The 20,422-nt window shown below is 42.4% G+C and overlaps 1 protein-coding gene across 12 annotated transcripts in view; it reads left to right on the top strand.

Moving 5' to 3' along the window:
* Nucleotides 1-20,422, top strand: part of grip2b (glutamate receptor interacting protein 2b) — a 363,734-nt gene that overhangs the window by 289,743 nt on the left and 53,569 nt on the right. For all 12 annotated transcript variants that reach the window (XM_035389243.1, XM_035389239.1, XM_035389238.1 and 9 more), the window contains exons 4-9: nucleotides 5,402-5,547; nucleotides 9,049-9,135; nucleotides 10,463-10,538; nucleotides 11,984-12,129; nucleotides 13,722-13,869; nucleotides 15,143-15,312. In XM_035389243.1, coding sequence (XP_035245134.1) covers nucleotides 5,402-5,547; nucleotides 9,049-9,135; nucleotides 10,463-10,538; nucleotides 11,984-12,129; nucleotides 13,722-13,869; nucleotides 15,143-15,312 — 773 coding nt within the window. The remainder of the gene's footprint in view (nucleotides 1-5,401; nucleotides 5,548-9,048; nucleotides 9,136-10,462; nucleotides 10,539-11,983; nucleotides 12,130-13,721; nucleotides 13,870-15,142; nucleotides 15,313-20,422) is intronic.

The following is a 20,422-nucleotide window of genomic DNA, read 5'->3' as shown; positions in this document are numbered from 1 at the left end:
TCGGTGCCTAAGTGGGCCTGGGTTCCAGGACCCAACCTTACATGTTACACCCAAGACACCTATTATTCATTAAGTGACTAAGTTCAGCCCATTTGTACCCTGCGCTTTACTTTGCGATCAAATCATCCGCCGTTTAACGAGCAAAAGTGGATTTGAACATGCTCTAAATGCACTTGTGCAATGTGCTTTAGACAATCCGCTAAGATGGCTAAAATAGAGCCGTAAGCATTGTCCTCCGACACTGTGCAAGCCATCTCACAAGCTTGTCTGTGCTCTCCCAGATCAACAGCTGGGGGTCCAGTTAGGAGCACCACTGTACAACTGGGCTTTCCGAAAACAGAAAAGAAGGAAAACGCAAACATAAAAATGAATACAAGACAGCAGCTGATAAAGCAGCTCAGTGAAATGCCATCCTGCAAAGGTGGAACTGGGGGTGAATCTCCAGTCTACTGTGGGAGAATGTTCCAGATTTTGAGGGCGTAAAACTGAAAAAGTTCTGCTCTTAAGGTAGGTCTTTGGGGCGGATAGGAGTGCAGCTGTGGCTGAGTCCGAGCGGGCCCCTGGCGTAAACACTGCGCAGGAGCCAAGGGCCTCTGCCGTCCCTGGGCCACTCAATTCAGCCGTTAAGCGCTGGGTGTGATTTATGCTGGAGCACTCTGGGGCCACGGCAACATTCCTGTTCAGGGCCCCCAGAACCCTAGGGCTGGCTCTGATCTGGCTCTGAGTGTTCTCTCGGGTGCGTAAGGCACCAGCATGTCTGTTATGTTCTCAGGTCCCATCCCGTGTTTGCCTTTAAGAATCAAAAATAAAGTTTTAAAAATCTGTCCTTAAACTAACCGGAAGCAAGTTCAGAGATATAAGTACAAAATAAAGTGTTCCGAGTTCTTTGTCCCTGTCAGCACTCTGGCTGCTGCTGCATTCTGGGAATTAAATCTGTAATTTTCTAACGGCATCATTTTGGAGGCCAGATGAGAAAGCCTTGCAATAATCCAGCCTAGATAATATAAAAACATGGGTAATTTTCTCAGCATCGAACGGGGATAAGAATTACATTACTTTTGCTGTTTTTCTGAGGTGATATAAAGAGACACATTTTGATTTGTTTAATATGTGATTTCATGCTTAGCTCCAAGTCTAAGATTATCTCCAGTTTTCTAACCTCGGAGTCCAGCATTTAGAGATTGGATCCAAACACAATGGTTCTCCTTGGAAGCAATTAAAATATCTTCCATTTTATTTTCATTCAACTGAAGTAAATGTAGCTACATCCCGTGTTTTTTTTAATGCAACAAACATTTAGTTTAGAGCTTCTCCTAGGCATAACATATAAATACAGTTGAGTATCGTCAGAAAGATCATGGAAAATCACACCATTTAAACATGCTGTCAGCTAGAGGGAACATGCAGTAATAATAATAAGGGGCCCAGGATTGGACCCTGTGGCTCCACCCAAGTAATCCTACACTACATGGCCAAAAGTATGTGGGCACCTGACATCCAACATCTAATACAAAATATTGGGCATTAGTATGGAGTTGGTTCACCCTTTGCTGCTAGAAAAACCTCCACTCTTCTGGGAGGGCTTTATACTAGATGTTGGAGCATTGCTGCAGGGATTTGCTTCCATTCAGCAAGAAGAGCATTAGTGAGGTCAGGTGCTGATTTGGCGATTAGGCCTGGCTCGCTGTTGGCTTTCCAACTGATCCGAAAGGTGTTGGATGGGGTTGAGGTCAGGGCTCTGTGTAGGCCATTCAAGTTCTTCCACACCGTTCTTCACAAAAACATTTCTATATGGACTTTGTTGTGTACCCTGGGACATTGTCATGCTGAAACAGGAAAGGGCCTCCCCCAAACTGTTGGGGAAGCACAGAATCATCTAGAATGTGATTGTATACTGTAGCATTAAGATTTGCCTTCTCTAGAACTTAGAGGCCTAGCCCAAACCATGTAAAAGAGCCCCAGACCACGGGGTGTCCAGATACCTTTGGTCAAGCAATGTAGCTTATCCTGACATGGAATTACCAAAAGTCTAAAACATTTTTCTGTTTGTAAAATAAGATTCAAACAGTTGTAACGGTTGTAAAAGCTGCACTCCAAATCCAAAATAATCAGCACGTTGATATTACCAGCATCTGCATTTAGCTGAAGGACATTAATACCTTAATTAGTGAAGTCTGTACTACGGTGGGACTTAAATCCTGAGCCTTCTCAAGTATGTTGTTACCAGAGAGATATTGGCTGAATTGGCAAGTCTTTTCAAGTAATTTACCAAGAAAAGGGAGGTTTGCATTGGTCTGATATGATCTAAAATAGAAGTATTGAGGTTGGAGTTTTTCAGTAATGGCTTGGTAATACCTGTTTTTAGGCCATCTTGAAAAATCCCTGAGTAGTAAAAGGTGCACAGTTTGGAGACCCTCACCAGATAAGGTGCTAAAAAGCATTGGTAGGAGTAGGATTCACTGTGCAGAATGTTGATTTTGTGTGCAGAATTTCTTCCAGTTGGATCTCAGCATCAACTTGATGAAAAGTGCTCAATTTTTCAATATAAATGCAGACATCACTGTTAGTGTGTTTAACAGCTTTGTGGTAGCATACGAGAAGCTATTTAAAGATCTCAACTCGTAGTTCCGTAGTGCTCCAATTTTGTTCAGAATTTTTTCATCAGCATGTTTCCACGGTGGTCTACATTTGATTGCCATTACTTTAGTTTTAACTAGAGCAACAGTGTCCCAGTATGTTTTAACATGGCTATTAACACTATCTACCAACTCATCTGACTGGGAGAACACACAGAATTCAGATCTAAACATACCCTGCAGACACACCAATATCTAGTCCTCATCACATGATTATGTCTATTGTACGACATTAGTCATGCATTGGCCCTGGCATGTTTAAGCAATAAACAGCAAGCCAGTCTATCACACAGTACCATTACAAATAATTCCCAAACAGTGACAAAAATAACTTACGACCAGACAAACCGATCAGCTTAAATATTTATCCCTCTGTCTGTACTGCCTGGACTTTGTATTGGATCTGTGATGGTGGCATGCCTGGTCCTCCCTTTCATGTTTATGTCCTCTGTTCTTCATGGGTTGCCTGATGGAAGCCATACACTGCAGCTCTACGGCACGTAGCCTCTGTCTGCGGGCTAGCGCCAGAGCCGCTATCTGGCTGAGCTCACAAGGGTCACGGGAAGAAAAGATCAGTGTATACCGCCCAGAGATGGGGATGCTCACGGATTTGATTTTGAAACTTTATAAAGTTTAAGCAGTAACTCGGCAGCCTGTAATTAAATTCCATTTGAGATGACAGTGAAAGCGCCGCCAATTAATCCCTGCCCCTTGGAAATGACTGGCGCTGGGAGGTGCTGTGGCCCAACGGCTGGTCTCGGGCCCTGAAACACAGAGGCAAACGCAATCGAGTCTTACTGAAATTTAACCAAGTTTAAATTTAAAGTGCAAGTGCGTACATTGCTGTGTGCTAAAACTGCAGTGTGTGAATATGAATCAGTTTTTCTGAAGTTTCTTAACCAAACGTAACAGTGCAATGTAGTGAAAGCTTATGGTTAATATGATCTATTGGCTGATTTAAAGAAAGCACACCATATAGCAACGTTTTGTATGTGATCCCTTTCATACATAGATATGCAGAATTGAAACACTGTGCTTGAAGAAGTTTAGTTCTCTTAAATATTGTATTTTCATCTGTTGTTGTTTTATATACATTAAAAATGTATTAAAAACAGTTATCTTCTTGACCACAAGTGGTAATGACATTATGTGACCATCAGTTATTTAAAATAAAGTGCACAGGCCACAACAGCAAAGGTTTTCTTTGTATGAATATTATCATTTTATGCAGAAAATACTGGACAAAAAAATACATGTTCAAGCTGATTATAAAATTTCCAACAATAAGATATGTTAGACCGTTCAGTCATGTAGGCATGAACTAATTCATATCGGAAGGTGAAATGATCATTACTTGTTTAACACAAAAGTAATTATTTACTCTTTTTTCATTACAGTTGATATTACGTTTTTTACATATTACATGTATTATGCTAAAAAGAGAAATGGTTGCAAAATGTGGCATTAATCATCAGACCCTGTTTATAAATGCTGTGTTCCCATTATCTGTACCTTTTATGGGTACATGAAGCAGTTCATGTATGCATAACAGAGGGGGGCTCACAAAAAGTAAATATTTTTTTTATTTTTTATTATCAGCCAAATATGTGAGCAAACTAGAAAATTTTCAAAACTTGAGAAAAGTTGTGCCTATTAAATTAAGGGCAGAACTGCTTCAGGACTTCCTGCCAAATCCTGTGTCTAATTATTTAATTCAGTTAATAAGTCATCATAGCCCAATGAAAAGTGTTCGCTAAAAAGGCCAGTGAATACTTGAACAGAATCTGTGGCCCTACTCAAGTGGTTCAAGGCAATTGGTTCCCTCACCCGTTGGAGCTAGACTGTGTAGAACGTGCCTGTGCTGTACATTCAAGGCACTTTCCTTGAATCATTGCATGCTAGCATTCGTCTTTACTGTGTTAACTAACTAATCAGCTTGATTACAGTTGCACACAGTTGTATTTAATCTGCCATGAAAGCATGTGTCCAGGGCAGACCTTGCCCCGTTTGAAGCCATGATTCCCTTGGAACATCAGTCTGTTTTTTGTCCTGAAATGTGTTCCATATCTTGGGAGAAAAGGAGAACAAGTTGGCTCTGGTTCCAGGCCAATAATATATTTTTTGTCTGACAGTAATGAGCCAACTTTTGGAAGCCCAAAGGAGATTGAGAACAAACAGTGTGCAGTTCGATAATTAGTATTTAAATGAGCATATGGTTCCTCTCTGTAGAATTATACACAAGAGATTAACAACTCCCCGTTTGGAGATTTAGGGTACCAAATGACTGTGCCAGAACAATAGAGTGACATCTTTTTGCTTGAATATCAGCCCAGTACAAGTGATTAAATAAAGAGACGATGCTGTATTTAAAGTCTTGCTTGTAAAATGAATGTGAAATGGGGCTCGATACAATATTGTTGCTTATGATATGGTATTTTAATGGGGTTTGCTGCAATATTGCTGCTAATTACCTTTACAGTTTTTTTAATTACTTCCTCTACGACAGAAATCTATTTTAGATAACATGCAGCATATTGCAAGCACATATACAATTGAGTGGTGGAGACTAATGCATGTGGTTATTTGGTAGGCTGCTCTTGCAAGACATTTAAACAAATTTTCAATGAACTGAACGAAAGAAGACTCATTTGACGGTGAGGCACAGATTTAGCTGCCAACAGACAGCGGCGTTAGGCACAGAGCTGTCTGTTGTCTGAACACGGTGTTCAGTATGCTTGACATTGTGTCTGATCTCGCTGTCCAAGGAGTGACCAGCTGAACGTGGGGGACTACATCAAGTCTGTCAACGGCATCAACCTGACCAAGCTGCGGCACGATGAGATCATCAGCCTGCTGAAGAACGTGGGGGAGCGGGTGGTGCTGGAGGTGGAGTACGAGCTTCCTCCTTCAGGTATGAAGTTGAACACTTTGCCTGTACTGGTCTGTTGTGGTCTGCAGATGTCTATGGTAGTCTGTACTGGCCTGTAGTGGTCTGTGGGTGTCTATGGTAGTCTGCAGTAGTCTGTAGTAGTCTGAGGTTGTCTGTAGTGGTCTCTAGTAGTCTATGGTAGTCTGTAGTAGTTTGTGGTGGCCTGTAGTGGTTTGTAGCTGTATGTAGTGGTCTGTAGTATCCGTGGTGGTCTGTAGTGCTCTATAGTACTTTGCGATAATCTGTAGTGTTCTGTAGTGGTCTGTGATGGTCTGTAGCTGTTTGTAGCAGCCTGTGATGGTCTGTAGTGGTCTGTAGCATCTGTGGTACTCTCTAGTGGTCTGTAGCATCTGTGGTTTTCTGTAGTGGTCTGTAGCATCTATGGTGATCTGTAGTGGTCTGTAGCATCTGTGGTGATCTGTAGTTGTTTGTATCAGTTTGTGGTGGTCTGTAGTGATTTGGAGTCATCAGCAGCAGTCTGTATTGGTCTATAGTAGTCTGCAATGGTCATTAGTGGTTTGTAGAAGTCTCTTGTGGTCTGTGGTGTATGGGCCAAGCTGAGCTTTGGGGGGGGGGGCAGTTTTGTCAGTGTGGGCAGTGGGGGCTCACAGCCAGACCTGCCAACCTGCACGCATTTTGTGTACCAACCACGCAATTCTTGGTCAAAATACGCATGTTACGAAATGCCAACTGAGACTATGCAAAAAAAAAAAGAAGAATAATATTGTAATTAAAAAAAAAATTATTATTGTAATTTAATTATGGAAAACAATCAATAAATACAAAACAATAACAATACATTTATTCTGTATTTAAACTACAGAATAGTATTTAAACTACAGAATCCCCAACCCACTCAACAGCCACTGATACATAGCGGTACTTTATTATTATCCACCGAGGCGTAACGCTGCATTGCTGAGGTAAAATGAGAAGTGGGAGAGTAATAATCAAGCACAAAAATGTGACCGTAATGTTAACATATAAAACGTTAAAACATGTTCGGTAACTTTACGTGATGATGCATTTCAATGGGTATATCCAATGAGATAAATTTGTGTATATAGTTAGCCGTAGTAGTAGCTCGCATACGATTTAGCCTCGTTACGAGACGGCTACGGTTTGAATAACTGATGGAGTAATTTAGCTGCAGTAACTCAAACGAGTATATCAGGAGCATGGCCGTGCCTCCGCCCCTCAAAACTTCCGCACCATGCATTTTGCACGTTGTGAAATTATGATTTTGATATTAGCCACCAAGGAGCTTCATGTAATAATTTAGCTAAACCTCTAGCTACAAAGGCCCTACATTCCTAGATAATTTTTCAATTGAATAGTTTTTTTTCATTAGCCCTATATGATGCGTGCCTATATAAGCTGATTCAATTATTTAATTATTAAATACAAATGGAAATCATGAACAGAAACTTGGTTTTATTCATAATTGACAGTGTTCTACATCGCAACATAAGTTCTTTTTATATACATTACAACATAAGTTTCTGTAAATACTTGAAAATTAAAACATATGTTACAATATACAAAATAAATTATTTCCATTTTTATTAAATAATTGAATGCAATTCACTTATGGTTATCAGTTTGTATAAGCACACATAACATATAATGAAATATTAATCATGAAAAAAATGGTTTTAAGCAGGTGTACTCAAACTTTTGACTTGCAAGTATATCATAATATTGCCCAGTGATATTTTAGAATCAGGTCAAATGATACAATTTTGCCTGATCACTTATACAGTCAAAACTAGAATTATGAAGAAAGGCTTATGTGTGTGTGTGTGTGTGTGTGTCTCTTGCAGACTGTCGTGTGCAAAGCGAAGTGGTGTGAAAGCATGTGAACTAAGCATTACACTGACTATTGTGGTACTCAAAATAGGTTGGCAGGGCTGCACAGCACATGTTCCTCAGAGCTTATTGGAGCTTCAGCAGGTGTGTGTGACACAGGTGTTTCATGGTCTTAAAGGATAACTCCGGCTTTTTCGGCCAAAGGATCCTTGAAATGCCTTCTAAATGTGGCTTTTCCCCCAAATAAAAACTCAATTAGCACATACAAATGTATTTAATCAACAGCTGTGAGACGATTTTACTCCAGATTTTAAAATTAGTGTTCATTTTCGATACTTGTTTGCACTGTAGCAGCACTTCCTTACTTGCACTGCGGCAGGCTGTATTCATGCGCACGGGGGGTGTTAGTACAGCTGTTCACTGCAGTAACTAGCTTAGTGGCACATCGCACACTTCTCTGCTTGCCATTGCACTCACTGAGGACAATGTATGCTTCCACCAAACAAAGTAGTCTGCTAACTGAAACACCAAGTGCCTGGCGATGAACTGATGGAAATGACATATATGAACGTCCCCTTCAGGCTGTGCTGTTATTATGTTGAGGGAGGCCATTTTATGGGCATTTCAAGGCTTGTTTACGTGGCCCTGTTAGACTGCATTGCAAAGCAGAGTGGAGCAGTTCTCTGGGTGACCAAAGCCCTACAAATCTGTGATGAAATTAATGTCATTACCAATCTGCATGGTGGAAGTAGTTCGGGAAAATGGGGCAAAGTAAAAAAAAAATTATAAATGAAGTCATTCTTTGAAACGTGCAGTGATTTTAATTTTCTTCATACGGGCTCAAGAGCGTTTCTGCTTGGAACGCATCTTGCCTTTGACAGCGAAAGTCTCTTGGTTTAAGCTGACAGGAAACTAAGGGGATTTAGTGGTTTAATGTTTACAGTAGGTTTTTAGAAATTAACATCAGACAATCAGACACCACCAGAATATTCTGCTGGATGTAATTCCAGAGTCAGTTCTGTGTAAGTAAGCCAGTCATTTCAGATTTTTTTTATTTTTTTACTTATTACTTTGACAACATTATCCATTTATATTCCGAAATGGCAATATGTTTTGGTACCGCATGAAAGATGTGAAATATTGTTTAGACTGGGTATTGTGCTTTTTGCCTGTGTGATATTAAGACAGGGTATCAGAAGTGTTTTAGTGATTATGTTTATGTAGAATACTATGTAAGTATTTCAGAAGCATCTCATATGCTGAAGTTACTTTGCTTGTAAACCTGGCAGGGAAAGTGCTCTGACTACTGGTGTGTGTGTGTGTGTGTGCGTGTTTGTGTGCATGTGCATGCATGCGTGTCTGTGTGTGTTTGTGTGCGTACGTGGGTGCATGCATGTGTTTGTGCCTGTGTGTGTGTGTGCCTGTATGCGTGCGTGCATGCATGTGTGTGTGTGTATGTGTGCATGTTTGTGTGTGTGTGTGTCTGTGAATAGGGTGTCTTTGTACCAGACCTTTCAAGTTTACAAGCTTTCTGCATTCGGCTGACCTTCCAGAATAAATGTGTTTGCTCCTCTGTCCATTCATTTCCCCTGTTCTCTGTCTTGTGAAAAAGACCCAGTAAACCCCTGTGATTTAATGAGGCAGTGACATCACCTCTGTCTGTGTTCTTGCCAGCACCAGACAGTACCTCAGGTGTTATTTCCAAGACAATCGAGATATGTTTGCACAAGGAAGGCAACAGTTTTGGCTTTGTCATGCGAGGTAAGCACCACAGGTTTGCATTCTCTTAAAGAGATACACTTTCTGGAGTTTCTTCAGTTTTATTTGTTTATGTATGTTTTTGATTGCCCTGACATTTTTTTGCATGCAGTGAAAGATATTCTATATATTTACAGAAATACACACAAACACATGCACACATGCCCAGTTTCGTATAGTTATCAAACAATTGTTGTGGCATTTCATATTAGCCATTGTTATACTATCAGTGCATGTTTGATAAATATATGAAATAGTGTGTTTCTCTCACAAATAACTAAATAATAACTGTAAACTTCATGGAACATGTCTTTAACCTTATCATTTTTATATGTTTGGAGTAGGGATGGCCTAAGTATGTTGAATAACTTTTTTCCCATTCTCAGTTAATACATGTTGCAAGCTCCTGTCTTTGTTTATCATTACCTTAAGCTGCTTACAAATTAAAATTGAAGCTACTATTATGTCTGACACTGCAACGGAAGACCGTTTCAGCTACATTGCTGAATGTTATTCATTCATGCCTGAATTTACAGATGGGCACTTGCGAAAGATAGAGGTTGAGAGGTCGAAGATGGAAGGTGAACTGGTGGCTCTGTCTGGGTGAATCAAATTCAGTAGAACTGGAATATTAACAGTATTAATTTAAACTCCAGAACGTGAGCTATCCCTAAATGTTCATCAACACCATGACTGCTTAAACCCGGACATACACATAAAACATAAAAAAAGTCAATGTCAGAATCACACGTTTTTTAAATAATTTTGTTTCAGTAAAAGATGGTGTTTTAAAGGAAGCGAGTAACAATTACTCACAATAAAATATACCCTCACTTTTTGGAAGCAAGTGATGTTTTACAGAAGTATGCATAGAAATATCAAATATATCCAGTGGTCTGGATTATGTCTTCTTTGTCCGTAACTTCACTTGTAATTTTTTTCTTTTCAAACCTTTTGTGAGTCCATTTCCATGGTAGGCAAGCAAAGCAAACACAATTTATAATGAATTCATTATCATGCTACCAGTTCTTCTCTTACCTATTAAACTTTTTATTTTCTTTTCCGCTTAAATTTCTACTTCTCCTCTGAGAGTATAGTATTCACCTTGGCTCAGAGTAGTGTACTTGTAAAAAGCTTTCAGTTTGTCCGCATAGTGGTGCTGTAATCGGTGATTTAATGTGAAAAATAACTTTTATTACTCATAATTTTTCATCCTAGTTTGGAAGTAATATTGAGTTGACTGAGTCCTGAGCATAGACTGTTCGCACCAGTTTCTGTGAGTATGGTGGCACAGGACGTGGAGCTGAGGTGTGTGTTTGCCATCTTTCAGGGGGGTCTCATGAAGACTGGCACAAGTCGCGCCCCCTAGTGGTGACATATGTGCGACCAGGAGGCCCTGCTGACAGGTAACAAACAAACTGTAGCCACCAACGATCGGAGGGTGAGACTTCACAACCTCACCCCCCATGGAGGTAGCGTGTTTTTCAAATCATTCTCATGGGTCTGAACGGAGACGTGACAGGCCACGGAAAACAGGACGGAATGCGCCGGTTCGCTGATTTACCCTCCCCTGCGCCCGTGGGGCCCAAACCCCAATAGGCGCGTTAGTGTCTAGAGTGTCAGAGTTACAACTAACATCGGCTAGCGCTGCTCCCCCCGAACCACATCCAGCTCTACATGCATCAGGGTCACACAGCCAGACCTGTCTCCAGCCATTTTCCTGGTGTGTTGCAGTTGAAATTACACAGTCAGGATTACACAGTCGGGGTTACACAATCAGGGTTACACAGTTGGGGTTACACAGTCCAGATTACACAGTCGGGGTTGCACAGTCGTGATTACACAATCAGGGTTACACAGTCAGGGTTACGCAGTCAGGATTACAATGTCAGGGTTACACAGTCAGGATTACACAGTCGGGGTTACACAATTGGGATTACAGAGTTGGGATTACACAATTGGGATTACGCAGTCGGATTTACACAGTCAGGGTTACACCGTCAGGATTACACAGTCGGGGTTACACAATTGAGATTACGCAGTTGGGATTACACAGTCGGGGTTACACAGTTGGGATTACGCAGTCGGATTTACACAGTCAGGGTTACACCGTCAGGATTACACAGTCGGGGTTACACAGTTGAGATTACGCAGTTGGGATTACACAGTCGGGGTTACACAGTTGGGATTACGCAGTCAGGGTTACACAGGAACACAGCAGTCTGCCTCTTTCTACAGCTCTGGAGCCAGATGAAGGCTGGTCAAATACCCCTGAAAAGCAGATGGACCCCTAAGAGTCTCTCTCTTCAGTTCCCCAGCACTTCCTGCTGGAGCCTGTTTTACCTGAGCCTTGCGCACATCACAATCCCCTAATGGGCCCCACTGATGCTGTCTCTGGGCCAGTGAGGGAAAGGGAGGGTGTTACATTACTGATTAATCATAAATATTAAAGAGGGGGGTTGGCAATTACACCACATGCTACTGATTAATATTAAAGATTATTATTAAAGAAGTGGCAGGGAATTATGGTGCATGGTACTGATTAATATTAAATAGGGGGTGGGGAGTTATGTTATTGACTGTGTGATTGATTTATAGTGTGATTGGGATCCCTTCCTTTCCCTCTTCCCTCCCTCTCTCCCTCCCTGTTCCTCCCTCCTTTTCCCTTTTCCCTCTCTCTCCTTCCCTGTCCCTCCCTCCCTTTCCCTCTTCCTTCCCTCTCTCCCTTCATCCCTCCGTTTTCCTCTCTCTCTCTTCTCTCTCCCTCTGTCTCTCCCTCACTACCTCCCTCTCTCTCTCTCTCTCCCTCTCTCCCTCCCTCCCTTCCTCTCTCTCTCCCTCTCCCCCACAGAGAGGGCACTCTGAAAGTGGGTGACCGTCTCCTGAGTGTGGACGGGGTGCCCCTGCACAGCGCTAGCCATGCCGATGCCCTGACCGTGCTCACCCAGTGCGGCCAGGAGGCCCTGTTCCAGATCGAGTACGACGTGTCCATCATGGGTGAGCCCCGCCCACTCGAGCTCTCGCTGGAATCGAGCTCCACCCACACACACACACTCAAGCACTCCCTGAAATCGAGCCTCACACACAGGAGCACTCACTGAAATCGCTAAGCATGAGAGCAAAGGAGAGAGGCCGTTTCTCTTTTTTGAACACAGTTACTGGTTCATTTTGGTATAAAACTATACCAAACTTTTATTTTTTATTTCATGCAAACATAATTTGGTATAAAATCACCAAACTATGTTTGTGAAGAATGTAATCAACATTATATTGGGATTTATGTTACAGCATTTATTTAGGGGTTAGGGTTAAGTATAAAGGTTGGTTGAATCCAAGCCTCTGTTGTGCTGTGATTGAGGGTTGGACCATTGTAAAACGAATGCTGTGACTGTATTAATTTCTTTCGAATACTTAAGTGTTTTTATGTCTTTGTGCAATATAGTAGTTATACAGGTAGGAAAAGGACAGAGGTTTTAATATGTGAAAGGTATTGTGGGCAAACTGAATGCATGCACTGAAAGTCCATAGACAACCCAAGAGTTCTAGAAAACAAATAATAATTTACCTTAAATAAAGAAAACAAAAAACATCACAGAATGTTGGACAAGCGAAGCTCAGATAAGCTCAGTTGCTTCATCCCACCACTCCCCCACAGAGGAAAAAGGTTACGGAGTGTTTGTCGGGAAAAACAAGAAAAACTCCCCGCTTTCTGAAAACATCAGACGTTAAGAGGCACTTCTTTCCCTACACTCTCCCCTCACCTGGTCTTGAAGTGGCCGATTAGAGATGATATTTTTCATCCTTCAGTCTGGTTGAGTGGCGAGTTTGACACCTGATATGGTTACAGGGAGAAGTGGTGACCCCTCTCCTCCCACCCCAGCCCACCTCCCCCTCCCCCGCAGACTGCGAGTTTGCCACCCGATGTGGTCACAGAGAGAAGTGGTGACCGCTCTCCACCCACCCCAGCCCTCAAATGCAAATTACTCCAAAAATGCAAATGATTAAAGCAACTGCGTTGCTAGAATTCCAAAAAATCGACTCATTAAGGAAATACAGGCATTTTGTGCCATTTTCTTCACAAACCCCCCTGCCAGACAGTAGGTAACATGTACGGATGCCCAGGTGTGAATGGGTTTCTCTCTCCTCCAGCACGCTATTCAGCAACTGAATGACCAATGCTTTGATACAAATTGCTGGGTCAAGCGCTATCAAAACTAATTTTGCCGATATAATCACACTAAAATAATTGACTGTTATAATAATAATTGAAATAAATGACTGCTTGTAAAACGCACATTTTCCCTTTCCTATATAACAAACCCGATATAAATTAGAAATAAAAGTGTTGAATTTGATGCAGTCGTGTCCTTTATTTCAAGACAATTTTCATTTTCTTTCATGATCTGTATGAAATTAGGCCACTGTGGGGGCTGAAATCAAGGCTGTTATGCTGGATTAGCCTGACGCCACTGGGCGGTTTAAGGCAGTAAAAACACGCGGCCTTTCTAGTGTGAAGGAAACTGCCCTGCAAGGTTTCATGTCACCAGCGTTGATGCTCACTGTTGTGCTGCCTTGTCTGTGGCGCTCAGATACGGTGACGAACGCCTCCGGCCCCCTGCTGGTGGAAATCGCCAAGTCTCCCGGGACGGCCCTGGGCATCACGCTGGCGACCGCCACGCACAGGAACAAGCAGGTCATCGTCATCGACAAGATCAAAGCCGCCAGCGTCGTGGACAGGTGCTTCTCTCTCACAGTCATGCCTGCCACCGCATCTCACGCTCCTGTGATCTGTGCATCTTGTGCTGCTGCGACACTTTCTTTGCCTGTGACATGATTACTTTCCGAGCACACCAGTGCTCTAGGGCGCAGAATGGCTGGGAGTGCTGTAGCACTGCAGAGCAGCTGCCAGCGTCGGTGTTTCTGCTCTGATGCTGCTCTGCTGCCGGCAGTCTGATACAGATGTCTGGCTTGTGCAGTTTAAAGGAAAACTTCACCCTGATAACCCTGCCCAACAATAATATGGTCCAGAAATTACAACGTGCTAGTCTACAGGACATGCATCTCAATTTCTGGAAAACATCTGGAACATTACTTACAACCGCTGTCATAGTAACTCATAGCTAAGTCACGGAGGCAGGTTTTGAACGCAAGACGCAGTGAGAGCGATATCGAGGCTGCCACTACTGAAATAATATGGATGCACAATCGTATCAGGAAATACCAGTATATATTTCAGCTACGACTAGGGTCAATAAGATGGGCTATGATAATGGAACATACATGTGGCAGGGGGGCAATGCATTTTATGTGTCACTGATACTGTAAATAAAGTGAAAATATCAAGCTTCGAAAGTAGCCTAATCATAGTCACCTGAACCTCTCTTATTCATTATAAATTCTAATTAGCCATTTTTACAAGATGGACTCACAGGAAAATATGTACAGTCTCAGAAATAATAATAATAATAATAATAATAATAATAATAATAAAACACAAAACAAATTTTATTTATGACACATGCTTGCTTCTCATACCCAATACTACAAATTAAGCAGGAGTCAAGTATGTATTTCACGAAGGATTACTGAGTTAGCTGGATAACTACTCTGAGTAGAACCCGGAACTGTTCTCTTTACAGTCCATGTTCCAGATATGGCATGGTTCTGGGTTTTACTCAGCACAGTTATCCAGCTAACTCAGTAATCCTGCTCTGTGATACAGGGTTTTACTCAGCACAGTTATCCAGCTAACTCAGTAATCCTGCTTCGGAAAAAGGGCGCTGGTCACCTGAAGTGTGGTCATGAGCTCGGGCTGCAGGAGCGAGCAGAGAGACACATACTCTGCTTAATAATAAAGTGTGCACGGTCACACATTTTGTTATGTGAATAAAATTAGTTACATTTTTTCTTCATGAGTTGATGTCTGTGCTCATCTACTTGTATGATTTATGTTGATTTTGAATATGCCAGCGTGTGTCTTTCATGGTTCTGCCTCACGCCCCTCCTCCAGATGCGGGGCGCTGCACGTGGGGGACCACATCCTGTCCATCGACGGGACGAGCACGGAGCACTGCACCCTGCTGGAGGCCACTCAACTGCTGGCCAGCACGGCGGACCAGGCCAAGCTGGAGATCCTGCCCGCCCACCACAGCCGGCTGCCCAGCAAGCTGCAGGACACAGGTGAGTGGGCGGGGCCTCTGGGGAGTGTGCGGGGCCTCCGGATGAGTGGGCGGGGCCCCAGGACTCTGGAGAGTGGGCGGGGCCTCCGGATGAGTGGGCGGGGCCCCAGGACTCCGGAGAGTGGGCGGGGCCTCCGGGGAGTTGACGGGGCCTCCGAACACCGGTGAGTGGGTCGGGCCCCAGGACTCCAGTGAGTGGACGGGGCCCCAGGACTCCAGTGAGTGGGTTTTGGGGTCCCAGGACTCCAGTGAGTGGTTGGAGCTCCAGGACTTCGGTGAGTGGGTTTTGGGTGGGGCCCCAGGACTTTGTGAGTGGGCAGGGCCCCAGGACTTTGGTGAGTGTGCAGGGCCCTAGGACTCCAGTGAGTGGTTGGGGCCCCCGAACTTTGGTGAGTGGGCGGGGCCCCAGGACTCCGGTGAGTGGGTGGTGCCCAGGACTCCAGTGCGTGGGTGGGGCCCCACGACTTTGGTGAGTGGGTTTTGAGGTCCCAGGACTCCAGTGAGTGGGTGGAGCTCCAGGACTTCGGTGAGTGGGTTTTGGGTGGGGCCCCAGAACTTTGTGAGTGGGCAGGGCCCCAGGACTTTGGTGAGTGTGCAGGGCCCTAGGACTCCAGTGAGTGGTTGGGGCCCCCGAACTTTGGTGAGTGGGCGGGGCCCCAGGACTTCGGTGAGTGGGTTTTGGGGTCCCAGGACTCCAGTGAGTGGGTGGAGCTCCAGGACTTCGGTGAGTGGGTTTTGGGTGGGGCCCCAGAACTTTGTGAGTGGGCAGGGCCCCAGGACTTTGGTGAGTGTGCAGGGCCCTAGGACTCCAGTGAGTGGTTGGGGCCCCCGAACTTTGGTGAGTGGGCGGGGCCCCAGGACTTCGGTGAGTGGTTGGGGCCCCCGGACTCCAGTCAGTGTGTGGGGCTCCAGGACTCCAGTGAGTGGGTGGGGCCCAAACGATACTAATCACAATACAAGACATATACTCTGTATTAATATAGTAATACTCCTAATTATTATTATTATTATTATTATTATTATTATTATTATTATTATTATTATTATTATTTTATAGTGGTGTTCATTACCACTTCCTAGTGTGGCCAGGTGAACACGTGGTTCAGTAAATCCAGGACCCAAAAATGTGTTAGAGGTTATTTATTCTTGTTCATTAATAGCTGAGTGGATGTGTTGAGTTTAAGTACATTGGAAGCCTCCTAGTACACTAGTTCTACCTGCTTTGTGGAAGCCATTTAACTGTCTTTAAACCAGTAATAAAGGGGTGCATGTGCACATTAAGTAATAAAAAAAACTATATCAAAACTGAGATTACATAACTATATTTAATATTCTCAAATCAAAAGGTGCAATTAACAGAACAATGACAGCTTTATCCAAGTTCACAGTAGTGGGTCTTACAGTACATACAGTACTCACAAATTTGCTTCAGCCATTCTATTTCAATATTACGTGTTTTGAACATAAAATATATACTTTTATGTTCAAATGAGTAGAATGCAGACAAGTTAAATGGCATACATGTTTGAAAAATTATTTAAATATCACCACACTTGGTAGCCTATTACTTGTAATTTTAAATGAATTGTACATATGGTGTACCTTGATCATTAAAACAGCATACGATCAGCATGTATCTAGATTTTATTGACATGGCAACCTTTATGTAAGTCAGCCTCAGATCAGCTTAGTGTCTAGTTACTGTCAGCCACTGTTACAGAAATGCCTGTAGCTTTTGTTTCTTCCCCCTTTGTCACCCATATTTTACAAAGCTTGTACTTTTTATAATATATAGCAACAGAGTTAGGGTGGGGCTTATTGCTTAATACTGCCAGCATTTAATATGCATGCTGTTAAACCCAAAGCTTTTTAAATACGTATGATATATCTTAATCCAATAGCAGAGACTCAGAATCCAAAAATATAGTATTTATATTACATGACATTACAAACACTGAGCAAGTCTTATCCAGAGAGTGACTTACAGATGTGGAGAACATCAGTATCCATCTCATTTGCTTGATTAAGAAATGAGACAACTTGTAGAATGATCAGTGAGTGTCTCACGCAGAACTGTTCTCTGTAGAATGATCAGTGACCATTTCACGCAGGGTGGTTCTCTGTAGAATGATCAGTTCCTGTGTCATGCAGATCTGTTCTCTTTTATAATGATGAGTGATTGTCTCACGCAGAACTGTTCTCTTTTAGAATGATCAGTGATCGTCTCAAGCAGAATGGTTCTCTGTAGAATGATCAGATCCTGTCTCATGCAGATCTGTTCTCTTTTAAAATGATCAGTGATCGTCTCCAGCAGAACTGTTCTCTTTTAGAATGATCAGTGACCATCTCACGCAGAATGGTTCTCTGTAGAATGATCAGTTCCTGTCTCACGCAGAACCTTTCTATTCTAGAATGATTAGTGATTGTCTCACACGGAACCATTCTAATTTAGAATAATCAGTGATTGTCTCACACAGAACGGTTCTCTTTATTCAAGTCAACTGAACACTACTTTCACCTTAATTGAATAAAACCAGTGTAATATACAAAAAGACACTTTTAAGTTTGCATGTTAATTAATTATTTAAAGCACTTGGACTTGAGCTGAAAACCCATATGTTTCCAGGCAACTTGTTTTCATCTCAAAGTAAATTCCCAAGTCAAAGTATGGCTTGTAAAATATACACGTCAGTGTGTTCCTGGATCCCTTGCTGTTTCTTACAAGCCATAGCTTAAACTTAAAGCAAAAGATGCTTTAGTACATGTGTAAATCTTGCAGGTCTAAACAGGTCCCTAAATAGAAGTGTGGCTTGTAAGATGTATATTTAGTGTGCCTGGCTCTGCTGTTTGCTACAAACTACATTTTCGTTTGTGACCCTGTTTTGCCCTGGCAGATTTATTCATGCACATATTCAAGCGTTTTGCGCTAAGAGAAAGTTAAGTGTGTGTTCTCAGCAGGTGTTCAGCCATGCACACTAGATTATCTTTGATATTGAGTGGCACATGGAAACCATAAATTTGCCCAAGTTAAGCTCAGACCCCACGGGTGGGCAAAAACACCGCCTCTTAAATTCCCCTTGCAGTGCCTTCAGAGTATTCACCTCTCCTGAACTTCAGGAAGTGAAAGTATTCGCCCACGGTGAACTTCCACATTCTGTCCTGTTAAAACCTTTAGATTGTAAGGCATTTCCCCTTCACTCACCCAGTATATTCAACACATATACGATACAAAAATATTTTATATTCAACAAGTTTTTTTACAAACAAATTCTCATTACAAAAGTATTCACCCCCAGACCCCAAATGCAAATGCCATACCTATAATCAACTCTAGACCTTTTCTTAGCTTTGTTGTGCATTAACTAAGGATGCTGATGCACAACTTGCCAAGAAACAGTTAAGAAACCAATTGTCCAATTAATTTTGGTTCCCTCAAATGGGGGAACTATGTATGTATAAAACGGGTTGTAATTCTTACATGGTTCACCCAATACGTTTGTAAATACCAACAAATTAAATATGACAGTCTTCACTATTAACTTATTCATTGTTTCCATGTCAAAGCCAGTTTCTTGGCATCCATCCATTATCTATACCCACTTATCCTGAGCAGGGTTGCGGGGGGTGCTGGAGCCTATCCCAGCATGCATTGGGTGAGAGGCATGAATACATCCTGGACAGGCTGGACAGGCTGCCAATGTATTGCAGGGCACACACCATTCACTCACACACTCATACCTATGGGCAATTTGGAGTCTCCAATTAGCCTACCTGCTTGTCTTTGGACATCCTTTATCTAAAACCTCCTCAGGATGAGCTGGTATAGATAACGCATGGATGGACCTTAAGCATTCTACATGAAAGAAAATAAGAAACATTTTATTGAACCCACTTGTAGTGATGTAACATTGCCTGATGGAGCACACAAGATTTTCTACCCTTTCGATGGAAAGTGTTGCGTGAGGCGAATAGATTTGATTTTTACTATGTAGATTAAATCCCAAGAATGCTTCAACACATGGCGGCCCTCACTATCGGAATGTAAACCAGCAGAGGACATACACTATGCATCACTATGCATGTAAAATGCTGGTTGGCAGTGGCAGGGGCAGAGAGTTTGCAGGTCTCCCTGAGTGACATGAAGTTCCTAATGTGTGCAGACGAATATTTCCTTCCAGGATATGATTCATGGTCCAATTTATCCAATTTATTGCTACTCTTAACTGGGTCAACAATTAGAACTTTTAATTTTAGCATGCAGACACACACAAGCTAGAGTCTCACTTGTAAGGCATGTGTACAGGACAGCAGAACTAAGCAGTCTTACTGGGCATCTGCGGGGGACACAGTTTTATTGACTGTGTTTGGGGGACACAGTTTTATTGGATGTGTTAGGGGGACACAGTTTTATTGGCTGTGTGTTGGGGACACAGTTTTATTGGGTGGATGGCGGACACAGTTTTATTGACTGTGTGTCGGGGACACAGTTTTATTGACTGTGTGTTGGGGAGACACAGTTTTATTGGCTGTGTGTGGGGGGACACAGTTTTATTGGTTGTGTGCGGGGGACACTGTTTTATTGACTGTGTGTCGGGGACACAGTTTTATTGACTGTGTGTTGGGGAGACACAGTTTTATTGGATGTGTAATGGAGACACAGTTTAATTGGTTGTGTGGGGGACACAGTTTTATTGGCTGTGTGTATCGGAGACATGGATTTATTGGTCAGAAATTGTCTCTGCCTTAACTCTGACTTGTGAAAATTAATTGCAGGTAATGCAGAATGTTTATAGCTCTTAAGTTCAGGGAATGCTGTCAAACATCTATGGGTGTCAATTTTGAAATATTTTATTTTTATTTTACTGTTATTTCACCAGGAAACCCCCATTCAGATCAATATCTTTTTTTGAAGGGGGACCTGATGTGTAAACACAAAGTTACTAATGCTCGTGTCACGTGTAATATTTGGTTGTGCTCATTGCCGAAGAATTATATTCATGTTCAGAATCATATCTGTTTGTCTTCCAAGATTCATAATCTTTAGTATTGCTGCATGGGTGTGTTTCCTTTAATTAAAGCATTATGCAGTATTATCATTATGGAGAGTTTTC

This window comes from Anguilla anguilla, chromosome 13 (assembly GCF_013347855.1).
Source record: "Anguilla anguilla isolate fAngAng1 chromosome 13, fAngAng1.pri, whole genome shotgun sequence".
NCBI classification, from domain to species: Eukaryota; Metazoa; Chordata; class Actinopteri; order Anguilliformes; family Anguillidae; genus Anguilla; species Anguilla anguilla.
The sequence above is the reverse complement of the archived record's forward strand: the minus strand, read 5'-3'. Positions and strand labels throughout refer to the sequence as shown.